At 53.5% G+C, this 19,990-nt stretch overlaps 3 protein-coding genes across 6 annotated transcripts; 2 read left to right on the forward strand and 1 right to left on the reverse strand.

Moving 5' to 3' along the window:
• Positions 1-12: 12 nt before the first annotated feature.
• Positions 13-8,384, forward strand: GAL3ST4 (galactose-3-O-sulfotransferase 4). The gene is made up of 3 exons (XM_008018560.3): positions 13-242; positions 408-711; positions 6,958-8,384. Exons 1-3 carry the CDS (start codon positions 118-120, stop codon positions 7,987-7,989), a joined length of 1,461 nt encoding a protein of 486 aa, XP_008016751.3. The 5' UTR covers positions 13-117; the 3' UTR covers positions 7,990-8,384.
• Positions 8,385-9,858: 1,474 nt separating this feature from the next.
• On the forward strand, positions 9,859-14,491 carry TRAPPC14 (trafficking protein particle complex subunit 14). Of its 2 annotated transcripts, none has more exons than XM_073012761.1 (11): positions 9,859-9,995; positions 10,644-10,739; positions 10,821-10,950; positions 11,126-11,212; positions 11,367-11,487; positions 11,589-11,736; positions 11,865-11,947; positions 12,032-12,195; positions 13,062-13,216; positions 13,432-13,625; positions 13,723-14,491. In XM_073012761.1, the coding sequence occupies exons 5-11, from the start codon at positions 11,450-11,452 to the stop codon at positions 13,874-13,876; spliced, it is 936 nt and encodes a 311-aa protein (XP_072868862.1). In that variant the 5' UTR covers positions 9,859-9,995; positions 10,644-10,739; positions 10,821-10,950; positions 11,126-11,212; positions 11,367-11,449; the 3' UTR covers positions 13,877-14,491. The 2 variants fall into 2 exon arrangements, with proteins under 2 accessions (XP_072868862.1, XP_008016748.1); XM_008018557.3 differs by having other exon boundaries at positions 9,860-10,495.
• Positions 14,492-14,704: 213 nt separating this feature from the next.
• On the reverse strand, positions 14,705-19,663 carry LAMTOR4 (late endosomal/lysosomal adaptor, MAPK and MTOR activator 4). Of its 3 annotated transcripts, none has more exons than XM_037990382.2 (4): positions 19,535-19,663; positions 18,934-19,014; positions 15,393-15,510; positions 14,705-15,062 (listed from the first exon to the last, which is right to left on the reverse strand). In XM_037990382.2, the coding sequence occupies exons 1-4, from the start codon at positions 19,535-19,537 to the stop codon at positions 15,016-15,018; spliced, it is 249 nt and encodes an 82-aa protein (XP_037846310.1). In that variant the 5' UTR covers positions 19,538-19,663; the 3' UTR covers positions 14,705-15,015. The 3 variants fall into 3 exon arrangements, with proteins under 3 accessions (XP_037846310.1, XP_008016774.1, XP_037846311.1); XM_008018583.3 differs by having other exon boundaries at positions 14,705-15,045; positions 19,535-19,662; XM_037990383.2 differs by lacking the exon at positions 18,934-19,014 and having other exon boundaries at positions 14,705-15,045; positions 19,535-19,636.
• Between the last annotated feature and the right edge of the window lie 327 nt (positions 19,664-19,990).

A 19,990-nucleotide genomic window follows, 5' to 3' on the forward strand; every position in this document is an offset into this window, starting at 1 on the left:
TGACCCCCCGATCTGCAACCGGCGCCTTCCGCGGCTGCACGGCTTTCTCCAGCTGTCTCTGCCCCTGTTCCTGGCCCTGGCTCCATCCCTCTCTCATCTCACCCTTCCCTGTGCCACATGGGCCCTCTGTCTCCTGCCAGGACGCTGCGGCTCTGGGGACCTCGGAGCCTGGGGGTGGCTCTGGGAGTCTTCATGACCATTGGCTTTGCACTCCAGCTCTTGGGAGGGCCCTTCCAGAGGAGGTAAGTTCCCACTTTGCCCCACCTCCTTCTAGATGCCCCACACTTGCTCTTCCCCATCCCGCCTGGGGCTGGTGACTCTTAGGGACTCAGAAGCCTCCATGCCCTCTGTCCCTTCCACCCATTTGCTGCTGAGGGACAGGACACTCCCCCTGCATCTCTTCCCAGGCTACCAGGGCCACAGCTCCGACAACCTTTGGCCCCATCTCTACGACCAGCCCTTCCGTCCTGCCCACCCAGGCAGCGACTGGTGTTCCTGAAGACGCATAAATCTGGGAGCAGCTCTGTGCTGAGCCTGCTTCACCGCTACGGGGACCGGCACGGGCTGCGCTTCGCCCTCCCTGCCCGCTACCAGTTTGGCTACCCAAGGCTCTTCCAGGCCTCAAGGGTAAAAGGCTACCGCCCCCAGACTGGAGGCACCGAGCTCCCCTTCCACATCCTCTGTCACCACATGAGGTTCAACCTGAAAGAGGTAAGGAGTGTCGCAGGGGTGGGAGGGACCAGCAAGAGATGGGCTCAGGCTGACACCACCAAGGGAGGGGGCCCAGACTTGAGGGCTCCCCAGGCATCATCTCACCCTAAAGTTGGACACGGGGGCCATAAAGGTGGGGGTCTCTGCCATCCTCTCTACAGGTGTCCCTTTCCCCGAAGTTTCTGGGAGCCCAAGTCCCCCTCTCTCCCTTCTCTCTCTGGTGCTTACTACAGTCTCTCTCTTTCACCAATGTATTTCCCTGGCATCAGTGCCCTGCCAATTCTGAGCCCCCAACTCTCCCTCCAGGTTCCCCTTACCCTTCTTTTTCTTTTTATTTCTTGGAAGACAGGGTCTTGCTCTGTCGCCCAGGCTGGAGTGCAGGGGCACAATCATAGCTCTTGACTTCCCAGGCTCAAGGGATCCTCCCACCTCAGCCTCCTGAGTAGCTAGGGCTAAGGCATGTGCCACTACACATGGCTACTTTTTAATTTTTTTGTAGAGATGGGGTCTTGCTATGTTGCCCAGACTGATCTCAAACTCCTGGGCTTAAATAAATAAATAAATACTCCTGGGCTCAAGCCATCTGCTCACCTTGGCCTCCCAAAGGGTTGGGATTACAGGAGTGAGCTTGCCCAGCCTCTGTGTGTATGTGTGTGTGTGTGTGTGAGAGAGAGAGAGAGAGAGAGACAGGGTCTCACTCTGTCATCCAGGCTAGAATGCAGTGGTGCAATTATACCTCACCGCAACTTCAAACTCCTGGGCTCAAGCGATCCTTTTACCTCAGCCTCCCAACTAGCTGCGACTACGGGTGCACGCCACCACACCTGGCTAATTTTTTTTTATTTTTTGTAGAGATGGGGTCTCACTATGTTGCCCAGGCTGGCCTCAAACAATCCTCCCACCTCAGCCTCGCAAGTACCTAGGACAACATGCCCCTTCCTTTTCTTAGCCTCCCTTCCACTGTCACACCAGGGCCCCAGCTCCCCCACTGCCTTCTGACTTGTCTTCTTCAACCCCCTCACCATGTCTGCCACATTTTGAGGATCAGTTATACGTTTAGCCCAGGGCTAAGCCCAGCACTTTGGGAAACCAACATGGGCAGATCACCTGAGGTCAGCTGAGAATAGCTGGGTGGAAGCCCAGTCCTGACCTCCAGGAACTTCTATTCTAATGGGGGAGAGAAAAACATACACATTCACATACTCAGACACACACAGGAAGCTGAGGGCTCCTATAGGAAGAAAATCAATGTGTAATTGAAACATACAGGGAAGAAACTAAACTGAATATTTACCAATGCTGAGTACTAATCTTCCCATCACCTTGCCAGGAAGGCATTTTAAGTGTCTCCATTACACATACGTGGAGTTCGAGTCTCAGGGAGGTGAAGAGACTTTCACAGTTAGAAAATGGCACCCAGTAGCCACAGTGGCTCACGCTTATAATCCCAGCACTTTAGGAGGCTGAGGCGGAGAATCACTTGAACCCAGCAGTGTGAGACCAGCCTGCCCAATATAGCGAGACCCCACCTGTACAAAAAATTTAAAACATCAGGCAGGTGTGGTAATGCATGCCTGTAGTCTCAGCTACTCAGGAGGCTGAAGCAGGAGGATTGCTTGAGCCCAGGAGTTGGAGGCTGCAGTGAGCTATGATTGTGCAACTGCACACCAACCTGGGTGACAAAGCAAGATCCTATTGCTAAAAACATAAAGATTAAGGCCAGGCATGGTGGCTCACGCCTGTGATCTTCACACTTTGGGAGATTGAGGCAGGAGAATCACTTGAGCCCAGTAGTTCAAAAGTAGCCTGGGCAACATAGCAGACTCCGTCTCTACAAAAAGATAAACATAAATAAAAATAGCTGAGGGCAGTGGTGCATGCCTGAAGTCCCAGCTACTCAGGAGGCTGAAATGGGAGGACCACTTGAGCCAAGAGAGTCGAGGCTGCAGTGAGCCAAGATCATGCCACTGTACACCAACCTGGTGGCAGAATAAGACCCTGTCTTGAAAGATGAATAAATAAATAGGCTGGGCACGGTGGCTCACACCCGTAATCCCAGCACTTTGGTAGACCAAAGTGGGCAGATCACCTGAGGTCAGAAGTTCGAGACCAGCCTGGTCAACATGGTGAACCCTGTCTCTATTAAAAATGCAAAAATTAGCCAGGTGTGGTGGTGCATGCCTGTAATCCCAGCTACTCAGGAGGCTGAAGCAGGAGAATTGCTTGAACCTGGGAGGTAGAGGTTTCAGTGAGCTGAGATAGTGCCACTGTGCTCCAGCCTGGGCAACACAGTGGGACTCCGTTTCACAAAAGAAAAAAAAAAAAAAAAAAAAAAGGAAAGAAAGATAAATAAATAAATAAAATTGAAAATGAAAGTGGCAGAGCTGGAAGTTGAGCCCAGGTCCATGCACTCCCAAGTCAAGGCTCCTTCCAAGGCTTGTGCGTGCATTTGTATCTGGAATGGTGAGAAGAGTATTCACCAAAGAGGTGAGGCTTTCTGGAGATGGGGGTTTATTTTACTTTATTATTTAATTGTGATGTTATTTATTTATTTATTTTGAGACAGAGTCTTGCTCTTTTCCCCGGGCTGGAGTGCAGCGGTGCCACCTCAGCTCACTGCAACCTGTACCTCCCGGGTTCAAGCAATTCTCGTGCCTCCCAAGTAGCTGGGGCTATAGGCACCTGCCACCACGCCTGGCTAATTTTTGTACTTTTAGTAGGGATGGAGTTTCACCACGTTGACCAGGCTGGTCTCAAACTCCTGACCTCAAATGATCCACCCACCTCGGCCTCCCAAAGTGCTAGGATTCCAGGTGTGAGCCACTGTGCCCAGCCGAGAGTAGGGGGTTTTAAAGGAAAAGGTGGATGTGGCTTGTGGTAAGGACAGCATGAGGCATTCTTAGAGGGAGCAAAACACCAGCAAGGACATGGTGGGGTGCATGTGTGTATGTGCATATAAAAGGGAGAACATCTGTACTGGGGTGGAAGTTCTGCAGGGTCTGCAAAGTCACCCTTGTTGAAGCTGGAGCTGGAGACACCAGCTGAGGACATGGGCGTGCTCTAATGGGCAGCGAAAGGCCACTGGCAGGAGTGAGGCAATGACAGTGACCTTTGAGATAGGTTTCTCCAGAGGCTAGGATGATGGCCTTCATTGACACCACCATTCACTGAATATCTACCATGTTCCAGGCACTTGCACAGTCTTCCAGGTAAGTGTTACCCAGTTACTCAGATTTCTAGATGGAGGAATGATGGCTCTGAAACCTTCGATAACCCTCCCAAAGTCACAGAATTAGTAAATGGGAGGGTGGGATTTTATTCCAGGTCCAGATGCCAAAGACTGTTTTCTTCACTTTCCCCTCTGCCTTCAAAGAGACCTGCAGGGCCAGGCATGGTGGCGCATGCCTGTGATCCGAGTGCTTTTGCATGCTAAGGTGGGAGGATTACTTGAGCCCAGGAGTTCGAGGCCAATCTGGGCAACATAGCAAGACCCCATCCCTACAAAAAAAATTAAGAATTAACAGGGTATGTTGGTGTGTGCCTGTAGTCCCAGCTACTCAGGAGGCTGAGTCTGGGGAATCCCTTGAGCCCAGGAGTTTTCAAGGCTGCAGTGAGCTATGATATGCCGCCTACGTGACAGAGCAAGAAAACACTGTCTCTTAAAAAATAATAATAAGAGGCCGGGCGTGGTGGCTCACGCCTGTAATCCCAGAACTTTGGGAGGCCGAGGAGGGTGGTTCACGACGACAGGAGATCGAGACCATCCTGGCCAACATGGTGAAACCCCGTCTCTACTAAACAAAATACAAAAAATTAGCCGGGCATGGTGGCAGGTGCCTGTAGTCCCAGCTACTCAGGAGGCTGAGGCAGGAGAATGGCGTGTACCCTGGAGGCGGAGCTTGCAGTGAGCCGAGATCGCACCACTGCACTCCAGCTTGGGCAACAGAGTGAGACACCGTCTCAAAAAAGTAAAAAGAATAAGAATAAGAAGAAAAGAAACACTGAAAAGTTTTATTTGAAAAATACTCATTTCCTGTCCCCCCCCCCAAAAAAAAAAAAAAGAGCGTTCACAGGCTGCTATTCAGGTGTGCCATATTTGCAAAGCCGATTGAGGAACACCATGACAGAAGTCAGATTCAATGATGGAAGTCATTTTTGGAGGCAGAAACCCTTTAAGGAGATCAGGAGCTAGGTTCTGACCTGCATCAGCCTGCAGGGCTATGTTAGGGTGTGGTGCAGCCTGATTTCCACCTTCCTTCTTACAGAATGGTGGAATCACATGTCCCAGCCCTCAGGGCAGCATCCTACCAGGCAGCGGTGGCTTCCCAGTGCCCCGGCCCAGGGTGTCTTTTGCCCTCTGGGATGTCCAGGAGTCCCTGAAGTGCTTTACCCCTCAGTGATTCTGGGCCTGGCCTGCCCACCTGCTGCCTATGCCTGAGATGGCATTATAGTTGCCCCTTTGCTGCCAGTGATGCCTCTCCTGGGCATTCAACAGGTTTTTGCTGGAGAAATGAGTACAAAGGTTGGTTTCTAGAGGTTTTACTGACCAAGGCAGACAGAAATGCCCGAGGAAATTAATGTTCTCCAGGAGTTTCCTATCCTCCAGGTTTCCTTCCCTCCCTTCTTTCTCTTTTTTCTTTTTCTTTTTTTCCCTTCCTTTCCCTCCCCCCCCCTCCCCTTAAAAATTAGTGCCTGGCTAATTTTTAAGTTCTGGGATACATGTGCAGAATATGCAAGTTTGTTACATAGGTATACATGTGCCATGGTGGTTTGCTGCACCTATCAACCCGTCATCTAGGTTTTAAGCCCTGCATGCATTAGGCATCCATCCTAATGCTCTTTCTCTTCCTTTGCCCCTGATCCCCTGACAAGCCCCTCCCCTCCCCTTCCCCTCCCTTTACTCCCCTCCCCTCCCCTCCTCTTCCCTTCCCTCCTTCCCCCTCTTGCCCTGGCTCTCTTTCTTTTTTTTGAGACAGAGTCTCACTTTGTTGCCCAGGCTGGAGTGCAGTGGCGCGATCTCGGCTCACTGCAACCTTTGCCACTCAGCTTCAAGCAATTCTCCTACCTCAGCCTCCCGAGTAGCTGGGATTACAGGCATCTGCCACCGTGCCCGGCTAATTTTTTGTAGTTTTAGTAGAGACGGGGATTTCACCATCTTGGCCAGGCTGGTCTTGAACTCTTGACCTTGTGATCCACTTGCCTCAGCCTCCCAAACTGCTGGGATTACAGGTATGAGTCACTGCACCCGGCCCCTTTCTTTCAAGGCAGAGTCTTGCTATGTTGTTCAGGCTTGTCTTGAACTCCTGGACTCAAGCAATCCTACCACCTCAGCCTCTTAAGTAGCTGGGACTACAGGTGTGTGCCAGGATACCCTGCTAATTTATTTTTATTTTACTTTAAGTTCTGGGATATATGTGCAGAGCACATAGGTTTGTTACATAGGTACACATGTGCCAAGGTGGTTTGCTGCACTGATCAACCCGTCATCTAGGTTTTAAGCCCTGCATGCATTAGGTATTCATCTGAATGCTCTCCTTCCCCTTGCTCCCCACCCCGACAGGCCCCGGTTTGTGTTGTTCCCCTCCCTGTGTCCATGTGTTCTCACTGTTCAACTCCCACTTACTTACGAGTGAGAACACTTGGTGTTTGGTTTTCTGTTCCTGTGTTAGTTTGCTGGAGTAGGTTACTTTGCTGAGCACGATGATGGCTTCCAGCTTCATCCATGCACCTGCAAATGACATTATCTCATTCTTTTTTATGGCTGGATAGTATTCCATGGTGTATATGTGCCACATTTTCTTTATCCAGTCTATCATTGATTGCCCTGCTAATTTTTTTAGTTTTATTTTTGTAGAGGCAGGGTCTCGCTATGTTGTCCAGGCTGGCCTCGGCAACATAGCAATGCTCAAGCCATACTCCTGCCTCAGCCTCCCGAGTAGCTGGGTCGACAGGCACACAAAACATGCCTGGCTCCATCCTCCAGGTTTCCTCGTGTGTTTTATCTCATGTATCTTTCATAATCACTTGGGAAAGTATGATTATCCCCATTTTGCAGATAAGCAAATTGAGTCTCAGAGATGTTAGGTAACTTGCCACGCAACAAGTGATGGAAGCTGGGGATTCCTAGCAGAGCTGGGAGAAGGAGGTTTGAGGAGGCTGGGTCAGTGGACACATGGCTTGTGCATACTTATACATACCTTCTCCCCAGCCCAATTCTCTCTCTCTTCTGTCTTCCCTCCTCTGCAGGTACTTCAGGTCATGCCTTCTGACAGCTTCTTTTTTTCCATTGTCCGAGACCCAGCGGCTCTGGCTCGCTCTGCCTTCTCCTATTATAAATCCACCTCATCAGCCTTCCGCAAGTCACCATCCTTGGCTGCCTTCCTGGCCAATCCTCGAGCCTTCTATAGGCCTGGGGCCCGTGGGGACCACTACGCTCGCAACTTACTATGGTTTGACTTTGGCCTGCCCTTTCCCCCAGAGAAGAGGGCCAAGAGAGGGAATCTTCATCCCCCCAGAGACCCCAACCCCCGACAGCTTCAGGTCTTGCCTTCTGGTGCTGGCCCTCGAGCCCAAACCCTCAATCCCAATGCCCTCATCCATCCTGTTTCCACTGTTGCTGATCATCGCAGCCAGATATCAAGCCCTGCCTCTTTCGATTTGGGGTCTTCATCCTTCATCCAGTGGGGTCTGGCCTGGCTGGACTCTGTCTTTGACCTGGTCATGGTGGCTGAGTACTTCGACGAGTCATTGGTTCTGCTGGCAGATGCCCTGTGCTGGGGTCTAGATGACGTGGTGGGCTTCATACACAATGCCCAGGCTGGACGTAAGCAGGACCTCAGCACTTTCAGCAACACTGGACTGACTGCAGAGGACCAAGAGCTGACTGCACGGGCCCGAGCCTGGAACAACCTGGACTGGGCTCTCTACGTCCACTTCAACCGCAGTCTCTGGGCACGGATAGAGAAATACGGCCAGCGCCGGCTGCAGACAGCTGTAGCCGAGCTCCGGGCTCGCCGAGAGGCCCTAGCCAAACATTGTCTGGCAGGGGGTGAGGCTTCTGACCCCAAATACATCACTGATCGCCGGTTCCGCCCCTTCCAGTTTGGGTCAGCTAAGGTTTTGGGCTATATACTTCGGAGTGGATTGAGCCCTCAGGACCAAGAGGAGTGTGAGCGCTTGGCTACCCCTGAGCTCCAGTATAAGGACAAGCTGGATGCCAAGCAGTTCCCCCCTACCGTCTCACTGCCTCTCAAGACTTCAAGGCCACTCTCCCCATAGACATCAGACTACAGATTTAGGTGGAAGAGCAGCCATGTTTGAAGGGCACATGTGATGAGTGGGGGGCAGCAAGATGCCACTTCTGCATCTCCCAGAAGGGATGAGTCTGTCCTGATGCAAGCGTCGTCTTTGCTAGGCTCCCAACAGTGCTTTCCTCCTTCACCCTCTACTCATTTTGTTCTTTCTCCCCGATTTTTCTTTTTTTTTTTAAATTTTATTTTGAGATGGAGTCTCGCTCTGTCCCCCAGGCTGGAGTGCAGTGGCATGATCTCGGCTCACTGAAACCTCTGCCTTACGGGTTCAAGTGATTCTCCTGCCTCAGCATCCAGAGTAACTAGGATTACAGACGTGTGCCACCATACCCGGCTAAATTTATTTTTTTTATTTTTTTTTTTTTGAGACAGAGTCTCGCTCTGTTGCCTGGCTGAAGTGCAATGGCGCCATCTTGACTTACTGCAACCTCTGCCTCCTGGGTTCAAGTGATTCTCCTGCCTCAGCCTCCCAAGTAGCTGGGACTACAGGTGTGCACCACCATGCCCGGCTAATTTTTTAATTTTTAGTAGAGATGGGGTTTCACCATGCTGGCCAGGCTGGTCTCGAACTCCTGACCTTGTGATCCATCTGCCTCAGCCTCCCAAAGTGCTGGGATTACAGGCATGAGCCACCGCACCTGGCCTAATTTTTTTTTTTTTTTTTTTTTTTTTTTTTTTTTTTGAGACGGAGTCTTGCTCTGTAGCCCGGGCTGGACTGCAGTGGCCGGATCTCAGCTCACTGCAAGCTCCGCCTCCCGGGTTTACGCCATTCTCCTGCCTCAGCCTCCGGAGTAGCTGGGACTACAGGCGCCCGCCACCTCGCCCGGCTAGTTTTTTGTATTTTTAGTAGAGATGGGGTTTCACCGTGTTAGCCAGGATGGTCTCGATCTCCTGACCTCGTGATCCGCCCGTCTCGGCCTCCCAAAGTGCTGGGATTACAGGCTTGAGCCACCGCGCCCGGCCACCTGGCCTAATTTTTATATTTTTAGTAGAGACAGGGTTTCAACATGTTGGTCAGGCTGGTCTTGAACTCGTCACCTCAGATGATCCACACGCCTCTGCCTCCCAAAGTTCTGCCATTATAGGCGTGAGCCACTACACCTGGCTTCCCCTTCCCCTTTCTTGCCCCAAGGCAGATCCACATCACCAAAGCTCCCTAGGTGGGCAAAAGATGGAGTGAGCCACAGAAAGTTTGGGGCGTGGTGAGTTGGAATGATACGTCCATTTCTCTATGAAATATTTGCTACTAGACTGTTCATTTCTCTCTGAAATATTTGTTGAATGAATAAATAATTTGAAACTTCTACTTGATTTATGGAGGATGGAAAGGGGAGGGATGGAGAATCTTCCTGGAAGAAGTGGGGTTGGAAGGTTTATTTATTTATTTATTTATTTATTCATTTTTTGAGACAAGATCTCACTCTGTTATCCAGGCTGCACCAGTGTCCCAATCATAGCTCACTTCAGCCTCAAACTTCTAGGCTCAAAGGATCCTCCTGCCTAGGCCTTCTAAGTAGCTGGGAGTACAGGCGCGCGCCACCGCACCCGGACAATTTATTTAAAGTTTTTGCAGAGAGGAGGTCTTGCTATGTTGGCCAGGGAGGTCTTGAACTCCAGGCCTCAAGCAATCCTCCCGCCTCGGCCTCCCACAGTGCTGGGATTACTGGCGTAAGCCAACACGCCTGGCCGACAGGGTTCTTACATTTCTTTTCCAAGACGCCTGGCCGCAGCCCCGGCCTGCATTCTCTCAGCCTCAGAGCAGCGGGACCCCGCCCCCTCCTCCACGGTCCGGGCACCCGCAGATTCCCGGGCCACGGCGGCCACGCCCCCTCCCTTCCGCTTCCGGTTTCTCTCCAGTCATTCGGCTCAGTACCCCGGTTCCGGCGCCGCCGGGTCTCGGTTCCGGATTTGTTGCCCCGGTGCCGGGACCGGGCCGGTCTCTCGGGCCGCCCCAGCCGCGCGCAGCAGCCCGAGGTGTCGGGACCCTCTGGACCTACCCTAGAGGGCCCCGCTGGGGGTCGGCCTCCGGTCCGGGCTCCCGGTCGCGCCGTCCTCGCCGCCCCATGGAGTCCCAGTGCGACTATTCGATGTACTTCCCGGCCGTGCCGCTGCCGCCGCGCGCGGAGCTGGCAGGGGACCCGGGCCGGTACCGGGCGCTGCCCCGGCGCAACCATCTGTACTTGGGGGAGACTGTCCGCTTTCTGCTGGTGTTGCGCTGCCGGGGCGGTGCGGGGTCCGGCGCCGGGGGCGGCCCGGGCTTGGGCTCCAGAGGAGCCTGGGCAGAACTGGCAACCGCCCTGGCCGCCCTGGCCTCGGTCAGCGCCGGAGGCGGGATGCCGGGTGGCGGCGGTGCCGGCGACCAGGATTCGGAGCCCCCAGGGGGAGGGGATCCTGGGGGTGGGGGTTTGTTCCGAGGCTGCAGCCCCCTTCTCACCCACGGCCCGGGCCCTGCTACCTCAGGGGGAGCGACCACGGTGAGGAGCTTTGGGGGACCCGGCACAGGGCGGAGGGGGTTTGCTGGGGGCGTAAGGCAGGAGGCAGATGACCTGCTGGTCTTAAAGAGAAAGGCTGCAGGCTGCCTCTGACTTGCTCCTGACCTCTTCACCCCTTTCCCAACCCCAGCTGCCTGTGGAGGAACCGATTGTTTCCACAGATGAGGTCATCTTCCCACTCACCGTTTCACTGGATAGACTGCCCCCAGGGACACCTAAGGCCAAGGTAAGATGAGCAAGGAGTGGAGCTGTTGTCCTAATTCAGACACCTTTTCCGGGCTCAGCCATTTGTCTTTCCTCTTGACAGATTGTAGTGACTGTGTGGAAGCGGGAGGTTGAGGCACCAGAGGTCAGAGATCAAGGCTACCTACGATTGCTGCAGACCCGATCTCCTGGGGAGACATTCCGGGGCGAGCAGAGCGCTTTCAAGGCCCAAGGTGGGCAGGACAACGCAGAGGCGAAGGGCTAGAGTCTCTCGGAATTGAGGGAGAGAGGGGAGGGGTCACACTGGAAAGTGGCTAATGGGCTCTGAGAAGAGGAAGGTGAGAATTCTGGGTTGGAGGTGAGGTCAGCCCCCAGACCATCACTTCTTGCCCCCAACCCCTCCCGCAGTGAGCACGCTGCTGACTCTGCTGCCCCCTCCGGTTCTGAGATGCCGGCAGTTCACTGTGGCTGGAAAACACTTGACCGTGCTCAAGGGTAAGCAGGTCTGCCAGCTCCAGCCTCGGGGAGCAGCAAGGGAACTGATTGGATGCAGTTCCTCTAGGCAGGCTGGTGGGGTCCGGTTTTTTCTGGGTAAAGGTGGGGCCTGAGGGGTCCAGCTATTCTGAGCCAAGCTGGTCCTCTCCCACAGTGCTGAACAGCTCCTCTCAGGAGGAAATCTCCATCTGGGATATCCGAATCCTCCCCAACTTCAACGCCAGTTATCTACCTGTCATGCCCGATGGCTCTGTGCTGCTGGTGGACAATGTCTGGTGAGGTCCTGGGAGGGGCGAGGCTGTGAAGTGGTGGGGACGGCTTCAGGGACTGAGCTCTGGCATGGGGAGACCATGCCTTGTTCTCTTTTCTGAGCTAGTCACCAGTCTGGGGAAGTCTCCATGGGCTCCTTCTGCCGCCTACCCGGGACCTCTGGCTGCTTCCCCTGCCCACTGAATGCCCTGGAGGAACACAACTTCCTGTTTCAGCTGCGAGGGGGTGAGCAGCCCCCTCCAGGGGCCAAGGAGGTGAGCATAAGGGGCTGGTGTGTTCAAAGAAAAGTGATAAGGCAGTGGGAGGGAAAGACCATGCAGCTGACTCAAGATGGGAGGGGCACTCTTAATACCTGCCCCAACCCCCTTTGTCCCTCCCGCAGGGCCTGGAAGTTCCCCTGATTGCTGTGGTTCAGTGGTCCACCCCAAAGCTGCCCTTCACTCAGAGCATCTACACCCACTACCGGTGAGTGTGGATCCCGGAGGAACTGTGGCGTTCGCCTTTGTGGCTTGACACACACAGCCAGCATCCCTCTCTCACCACTCCTAGCCTGCCCAGTGTCCGCCTGGACCGCCCGTGTTTCGTGATGACCGCTTCTTGTGAGTCCCCTGTTCGGACCTACGAGCGTTTCACTGTCACCTACACTTTGCTCAACAATCTCCAAGACTTCCTTGCTGTGAGGCTCGTGTGGACCCCAGAGCATGCACAGGCTGGTAGGTCAGCTGCCAGGTGGGGATCTGATCCCCAGGGAGGAGAAAAGAAAGGAAAAAGTCAGGGAGGCCGGACAGTGATAACAGCCAAACTTGGTGCCAGCCCCACCACAGGAGGTGACTTGTGGCAGGTGGCTTCCGCCCTGTACCTGGGTCATCTCCCCAGTGTCCTAGATGGAGAGTTTAGAGAGGCAGTGGGGCAGAGTGACTTTCAGGGCATAGACACTGGAGCTGCACTTGCTGGTGTGAACTCTACTTCTCTCTTTTACTAGCTGTGTGACCTTGAATAAGTTACTTAACCTCGCCGGGCGCGGTGGCTCAAGCCTGTAATCCCAGCACTTTGGGAGGCCGAGGCGGGTGGATCACGAGGTCAGGAGATCGAGACCATCCTGGCTAACACAGTGAAACCCCATCTCTACTAAAAAAAATACAAAAAACTAGCCGGGCGTGGTGGCGGGCGCCTGTAGTCCCAGCTACTCGGGAGGCTGAGGCAGGAGAATGGCGTGAACCCGGGGGGCGGAGCTTGCAGTGAGCCGATATCGCGCCACTGCACTCCAGCCTGGGGCACAGAGCAAGACTCCGTCTCAAAAAAAAAAAAAAAAGTTACTTAACCTCTCTGGGCCTCAGAGTCCTCACCTCTAAAATAGAGCAACTCATATCTCATGGGGTTGTCATGCAGATACTGAGTTAATATACGTGACATGCCTTGCACACAGTAAGTATTAGCCGTTGTTATCTACAACATGCACAAAAGATAACGTTTGCTCAGTTTACTCCACAGAGTGGCTTTGAGAATCAGATGTGCTGGCGAAGGCCCTGTGGGAGTGAGGAACGCTGTAGTGTTTGCTGGTCCCTGTTTCTGCCCCCAGGAAAGCAGCTGTGTGAGGAGGAGCGCCGGGCCATGCAGGCTGCCCTGGACTCCATCGTCTGCCACACGCCCCTCAACAACCTCGGCTTTTCCCGGAAGGGCAGCGCTCTCACCTTCAGTGTGGCCTTCCAGGCTCTGAGGACGGGACTCTTCGAGGTGGGCTGGGGAGGGTCTGAGCTGAGTGCTGAGTGATGCAGAATGCTGGGGTGGATGGAGGCAGGACCCTTAGATTTTAGGGATGAAATAAAAAGCTGGGCAGAGGGAAGGTGGGATTTAGATTTGACATCAGTCTGTCATGTGGGGAAGACCATTTGGAAGGAGGCCTGGGCCCTGGAAGCCGAGCTGGCATGCTGACCTGCGTCTCCCCCTAGCTAAGCCAGCACATGAAACTGAAGCTGCAGTTCACCGCCAGCGTGTCCCACCCTCCACCCGAGGCCCGGCCTCTCTCCCGCAAGAGCAGCCCCAGCAGCCCTGCTGTCCGGGACTTGGTGGAGAGGCATCAGGCTAGCCTGGGCCGCTCCCAGTCCTTCTCCCACCAGCAGCCTTCCCGAAGCCACCTCATGAGGTACAGAACCAGGGGGCGTGGCATGGGATGGGGTAGAGGCTGGGAGCAGGGAGGGTGCCGGGTCTGACCAGCGCCCACAGCCTCTGCCTTCCCCCAGGTCGGGCAGTGTGATGGAGCGCAGGGCCATCACGCCCCCCGTGGCCTCTCCTGTTGGCCGCCCCCTCTACCTGCCCCCGGACAAGGCTGTGTTATCTCTGGACAAGATTGCCAAGCGCGAGTGCAAGGTCTTGGTGGTGGAACCCGTCAAGTAGCATCGTGCCAGCTCTGTTCCCTCTTACACTCCAGAGACCCAATGCCCCCAGAGGGGATCCCTGCTCCCGGGCTGTGCCTCCCCTGGGATGCCTCCAAGACGGGGGTGAAGAGGCCTGGCAGAGCTGCCTGTCTGTGTCTGCTGATCAGGGACGGGGGAAAAGCTGTGAAGTGGGCGGGCATGGCTGGGACTAAGCCACCAGTATTCCCCGAGTTCCTGTGGGGGGGGGCTGGCCCCACCCCTAGGCCAGGGCAAGGGTTTCCAGAGCTCCCTTGCCCCCCGCCCTTTACCCTGGTTCTAAGTTTACAAAGTATCTTCCTCATTCCCGTTGAGTTCTTTCCCACCTCTGACATTCCCTCCCTCCCTCCTGCAGGGCTGAGATTAGAGGGTGGTGATGGCTAAGGGCCCCTGACAGTGACCGTCCTGTCTCAGGGGTTGGGGACAGGGCCAGGCAGGTGGCCTCCTGCCCCTCATGTTTACGTTTGCAGCCTGAAGCACTTTAAGTTGTTGTGGGTTTTTTTTTTTTTTTTTTTTGGTCTGTTCCTGTAACTTATTCTCCAACTATTGCTTCCAACTGAAATAAGACTATTAAATGCCTGTTCAGGAGGGAGAAGGATGACTAGTTTGTGTACTGATGGGAAGAGCAGAAGTCGCCAGGGCTCAGAGTGACTCCCTTCCCCTCCAGCTTTTTCTGTTTCCCAGTTTTATAGCACACAGAGGCACCCCCGCCACACCCAGCTTGGGCTAAGGTGCATGACTTTCTCCCCAGAAGGTGGAAGACAGACATGGGGTGTAACCATTCCCACACTAAACACACATGTCCCTGGGCTACAGAACATCAGGCTCATGTTTATTAGGGAGGGAGGGAGGGAGCACAAAGGGAGGTCTCCTTGCCCTTGTTCTCCTTAACACAGCTCACAGTCCTCAAGCCTCGGCCCATCCAGGTAGGGGTGGGAGGTGGGCGAGCAGAAGGCCCTAGTTCTAGCAGCAAGCCAAGACTGACGGCTGTGCCTGCCTCATCACAGAGGCCCAGGACCCAATCCGCTTCTCCGACCCTCGCCCTCCGGCAGGCTCAGACATCAATGGGCTCCCGACCTCGGTTCTGCCGCTTCACCACAAACACCCTCTGTCCTGACACCGTCACCAGCAGCGTGTGTTCTCCAAAGACCACTGGAGGAGAGACACACCTTCCCCCGCCCCAGGAGAGGGAAGGGAGCACAGAGTTAGTGGGTGCAACAGACTGCATGGGGCGGGGCCACACGCACATTGGCTGGGATGAAAGCCAAAGAAATTCTATCGTTCCAGGCTCAGAGATTTGAAGATGAGTGGCCTCTGCTACATCTCCTTTCTCTTGCCTTCTCATTCACAATTCTGATACAGGGGAGTCCCAAAGGGAGGAAAGTGGCCAGACCAGAGACCCCAGGAGGAGATGGTGGGAGACTGGGAGGAAGAAGAGAAGCCTCTGGAAGCGGCCCTTCCTCCCAGTACTACCACCAAGGGCAGGGACAGGGGCTCACCAGACAGGCGCTTGAAGGGCACATTCATGCCGTGGTGCAGCCGGAAACCGCAGGCCGTGCTGACCAGCTCAGAGATGGCACTGGCTGCTTGCTCGTCATTCTCCAGGTCCCCAGATGACTGCACGCAGACGGAGGAGGGAGGGGGAGGGCATTACGGCACAGGCTCGGGACGGAATTCCAGGCACAGTCCCCTTGGCTCTCACACTTAGACCATCTCCCCCTCGGCTTGCCAGTACCCTCGAGTCACCCAGCTTTGGAAAAAAACAACCTGAAATCTCCCCCTATGATGTTGTCACCCTCCAGATGCCATCCTGTTTCCCGTAATACTGGACTTTCCCGGATGAGCAGCAGCTTATCCATCTCTCTTTTTTTTTTCTTTTTTTTTTTTTGAGATGGAATCTCGTTCTGTCACCCACGCTGGAGTGCAGTGGTGCAATCTCGGCCTCTCGGGTTCAAGTGATTCTCCTGCCTTAGCCTCCCAAGTAGCTGAGATTACAGGTATATACCAGCATCACCACACCTGGCTAATTTTTTATATTTTTAGTAGAGACGGGGTTTTACCATATTAATCAGCTGGTCTCAAACTCTTGACCTCAAATGATCTGCCCGCCTCAGCCTTCCAAAATGCTGGGATTACAGACGTAAGCCACTGTGCTTGGCCATCCATGTCTTTATTGACCATGCTTTTCTAACCCCGTGAAACTGGATTTCTCCCATGTCCCTGCCTATTTGATAAAACCACATTCTCCGAAATGAATGCCTGCCCACCACTGACCTGTTAATGGCTCCATCTTTTTCTCAGTCTTCACACTTGCTGCCCTGTTTGCACAATCTCCAACATAAACATTCCGTTTGTCCTTGAATCCCTCCCTCTGTTGACCCCTAGAGTAAGTGATGGGACAGTGGCTTAGGGTTCCTCTTTTCTGGTGACTGTCTCAACTTCCTCTTCCCTCTTCCTTGATATGGGCCTCCACTAGATTTAGTTCCTTTTGCTGAGCTAGCAATACATATTAACTGCTATTTTACATCAAACTCAATGTCTAAAGTTGGGCCATCAAATTTCACCTTATCCTTATCCACCTCCTTTCCAGTCTACTTCCTTTTTTGATTTCTTGTTTGTTTGTGTTTTGAGACAGAGTCTCACTCTATCGCCCAGGCTGGAGTGCAGTGGTGCACTCTTGGCTTGCTGCAACCTCTGCCTCCTGGGTTCAAGCAATTCTCCTGCATCAACCTCCCAAGTAGCTGGGATTACAGGCATGTGCCTCCACACCAGGCTAGTTTTTTGTATTTTCAGTAAAGATGGGGTTTCACCATGTTGGCTAGGCTGGTCTCAAACTCCTGACCTCAAGTGATCCACCCACCTCAGCCTCCCAAAGTGCTGGGATTATAGGTGTGAGCCACCACACAGGGACATGTTTCTTAAGGCATCATCACTCTTCTAGGTTTTAGAGTTCTAGCTAGAGAAGTATTTCTTTTATTACCTATTTCTAGTCATTAGCAAGATATACTGATTCCTCCTTTAAAATATCTTCTCCCAGCCAAGCACAGTAGCTCATACCTATAATCCCAGCACTTTGGGAGGCCAAGGCAGGAGGATTGATGGAGGCCAGGACTTTGAGACCAACCTGGGCAACATAGCAAGACCCCTGTCCCTATAAATTTTTTTTTTTTTTTAATGGCTGGGCGTGGTGGTGCTTGCCTATAGTTCTAGTTACTTGGGATGCTGAGGTGGGAGGATCGCTTGGGCCCAGGAGTTCAAGGCTGCAGTGAGATGTGATCACACTACTGCACTTCAGCCTGAGTGACAGCAAGACTCTGTCCTAAAAAAAAAAAAAAAAAAGGGGCCGGGCGCGGTGGCTCATGCCTGTAATCCCAGCACTTTGGGAGGCTGAGGTGGGCAGATCACAAGGTCAGGAGTTCGAGACCAGCCTGGTCAACATGGCAAAACCCCATCTCTACTAAAAATACAAAAATTAGCCGGGTGTGGTGGCACACGCCTGTAATCCTAGCTACTCAGGAGGCTTAGGCGGGAGAATCGCTTGAACCTGGGAGGCGGAGGTTGCCCTGAGCTGAGATCATGCCACTGCACTCCAGCCTGGGCCACAGAGCGAGACTCTGTCTCAAAAAACAACAAAAACAAAAACAAAACTCTTCTCTCCTTGCTCCTTCTTACTGCCACTTGCCCAGTCTCATCTTTTTTTTTTTTTTTTTTTTTTTTTTTTTTGAGACGGAGTCTTGCTCTGTCACCCAGGCTGGAGTGCAGTGGTTCGATCTTGGCTAAGTGCAACCTCCGCCTTCCTGGTTCACGCCATTCTCCCGCCTCAGCCTACCGAGTAGCTGGCGCCCACCACCACGCCTGGCCAATTTTGTTTTTGTATTTTTAATAGAGACAGGGTTTCACCGTGTTGGCCAGGATGGTCTAGATCTCCTGACCTCGTGATCCACTCGCCTTGGCCTCCCAAAGTGCTGGGATTACTAAAGACGTGAGCCACCTACGCCCGGCCCAGTCTAATCTCTTAATGATGCCTCCTTCTGCCCATCTTCACATCACTAACAACAATATTGCTCAGCCACCTCACTGGGTCTTGTTTCTGTTTAAAAAACCTTTCAAACTGTATTACCTCCAAGAAGAATAAGTTCAAGTGTGTTAACCTGGCTTTGAAGATCCTTCACAATCAGATCCTCCCTGACCATATCCTCCTCTTCCCTCAAATCTTCCCAAATCTTTTCAGCACAGACTTACCATCAGTTCAGAAAGGTCAGTGCCACACACCTGCAAATATGTCCACCTCCCCACTGTAAATACTCTCCTTTAAGCTGGGCTGAATTCCTACCTCCAGGAAAGTTAGTTACCTTGTCATAACATGTTGAATTTTTAATATCCTGGATTCCTTCAATAGTCTTTTACCACCTGTATTGTTTTCAACACTTAACCTTAAGCTTTGTCTCTAGCTAAATCAAAAACATCTAGAGACCTAACACTATACAGTACTATGGAACAAAATACAAATGACTCTTTAAGAAATACCAAATAAAGGCCAGGGATGTTGGCTCATGCCTGTAATCCCAGCACTTTGGGAGGCTGAGGCAGGTGGATCACCTGAGGTCAGGAGTTTGAGACCAGCCTGGCTAACACGGTGAAACCCCGTTTCTACTAAAAATACAAAAAATTAGCCGAGCGTGGTGGCACATGCCTGTAATCCCAGCTACTCCGGAGGCTGAGGCTGGAGAATCGCTTGAACCCCGGAGGCGGAGGTTGCAGTGAGCCGAGATCGCACCACTGCACTCCAGCTTGGGCAACAAGAATGAAACTCAGTTTCAAAAACTATAAATAAATAAATAAATAAATCGCAACCGTTAGGAGACTAAGATTCCACAGACTGATTACTGAAAGTAATTGCAAAAACTGCAAATACTTTTGTACCAACCTAATAGATGCCAGACCGCAAACCAGGTAAAAGTCGAGAAAAGAAGGGCCAATATTAGAAGGGGTTACCGGGCTGTGTGCACTAAGGGACCCCCTCCCTTTCCCAGAACGCACCGCCAGCACTGCACCTTCACTCAGTACCAGGTAGCCGAGCTGGTCTGGGATTCGCTCCAGCCCCTGGGTCAGTGCAGAAGTCTAGTGGGTAAAGATGCAAGTAGTGAGAAGCATGCTAGAGGGATGGATGGCCCCTGATACCCTTCACCTACAAACCCAAGTCTCTTGATTGACGATGGCCCCAGGTTTTCTCATTCCCCAGCCAGGTCCTTTCCCGGCCCCCTTCCCCCTACATGGTCCTCAATACTGATCTTCCCGAGCCTCCATCTGCCCCCACTCTCGGCCCCCGGGCTCCCCTGGCCTTCCACGCTCCACCTATGCTACCCCGAGGGGACTTCGCTGCCCCCCTGGCCCCTGCCCCCAGACCCTCTCTCCACCTCCCCGCCCCTGACCTGCAGACTACCCGCAGCCACAGAACACCCTCCCACAGACCCCTCCCCAGCATTCCCGTCGCCATCCCTCCCATCTCCATCCCGTCTTCCTCCCCGAGCGGATAGGAGGTGAGGGTGGAGCGCAGACCCACGAGGGGGAAACCGCACAGATTGGGGAGCAGAGACGCGGAACCCCCGGCGGGTCCTCCCGCGCATGCGTCCTCACTCACCATCGCAGTCTTCGGTGCTGGTGGAGCTCCCTACCAGATAGGTAGCTTCCGGCTTCAGGCCTCGGTCACGTGCTCGCACCCGGCGCGCTCCTCCTTCTGCTTGCTTCCCTATCCTTTGGCCGCGCCTCTAGCATGAGGATTGGATCGTGGCCACGTCGTCAGACCCAACCAGCCAGTGCGAAGCGCTAATTCCCGGAGGCGCACGTTGATTGGTGATATCCCCTCTTTAACACCCATCTCCCCGCCTCTCAGTCAGTGCTTGAGCGAGAGGAGAAGGGGGTGCTTCCGCGGAGGGGACTGTCTGGGAGGGCCGGGAGTGGGACAGGGTTGACCGTGTGGCTCCGCGCGCGCTTTCTAGAGTCTGGGTTCCTCCTGAACCAGGATGCCCGCCAGTGTGACCCCCCAAACGAATGCCTTCCCAGGTTTAAGACTGGACCCAAAAAACGTGATAATAAA

The sequence above is a fragment of the Chlorocebus sabaeus genome, chromosome 28 (assembly GCF_047675955.1).
Source record: "Chlorocebus sabaeus isolate Y175 chromosome 28, mChlSab1.0.hap1, whole genome shotgun sequence".
NCBI lineage: Eukaryota > Metazoa > Chordata > Mammalia > Primates > Cercopithecidae > Chlorocebus > Chlorocebus sabaeus.

Coding starts and splice junctions, on each gene's coding strand:
- GAL3ST4 (XM_008018560.3), top strand. CDS start 118: ATGGGCCCTCTGTCTCCTGCCAGGACGCTGCGGCTCTGGGGACCTCGG. Junction 243..407: donor GGAGGGCCCTTCCAGAGGAG/GTAAGTTCCCAC, acceptor ATCTCTTCCCAG/GCTACCAGGGCCACAGCTCC. Junction 712..6,957: donor TGAGGTTCAACCTGAAAGAG/GTAAGGAGTGTC, acceptor CCTCCTCTGCAG/GTACTTCAGGTCATGCCTTC.
- TRAPPC14 (XM_008018557.3), top strand. CDS start 10,085: ATGGAGTCCCAGTGCGACTATTCGATGTACTTCCCGGCCGTGCCGCTG. Junction 10,496..10,643: donor CCTCAGGGGGAGCGACCACG/GTGAGGAGCTTT, acceptor TCCCAACCCCAG/CTGCCTGTGGAGGAACCGAT. Junction 11,948..12,031: donor AGCATCTACACCCACTACCG/GTGAGTGTGGAT, acceptor CACCACTCCTAG/CCTGCCCAGTGTCCGCCTGG.
- LAMTOR4 (XM_008018583.3), bottom strand. Junction 15,511..18,933: donor GTGAAGGTGCAGTGCTGGCG/GTGCGTTCTGGG, acceptor GTCTGCGTGCAG/TCATCTGGGGACCTGGAGAA. Junction 15,046..15,392: donor GCCCTTCAAGCGCCTGTCTG/GTGAGCCCCTGT, acceptor TCTCTCCTCCAG/TGGTCTTTGGAGAACACACG.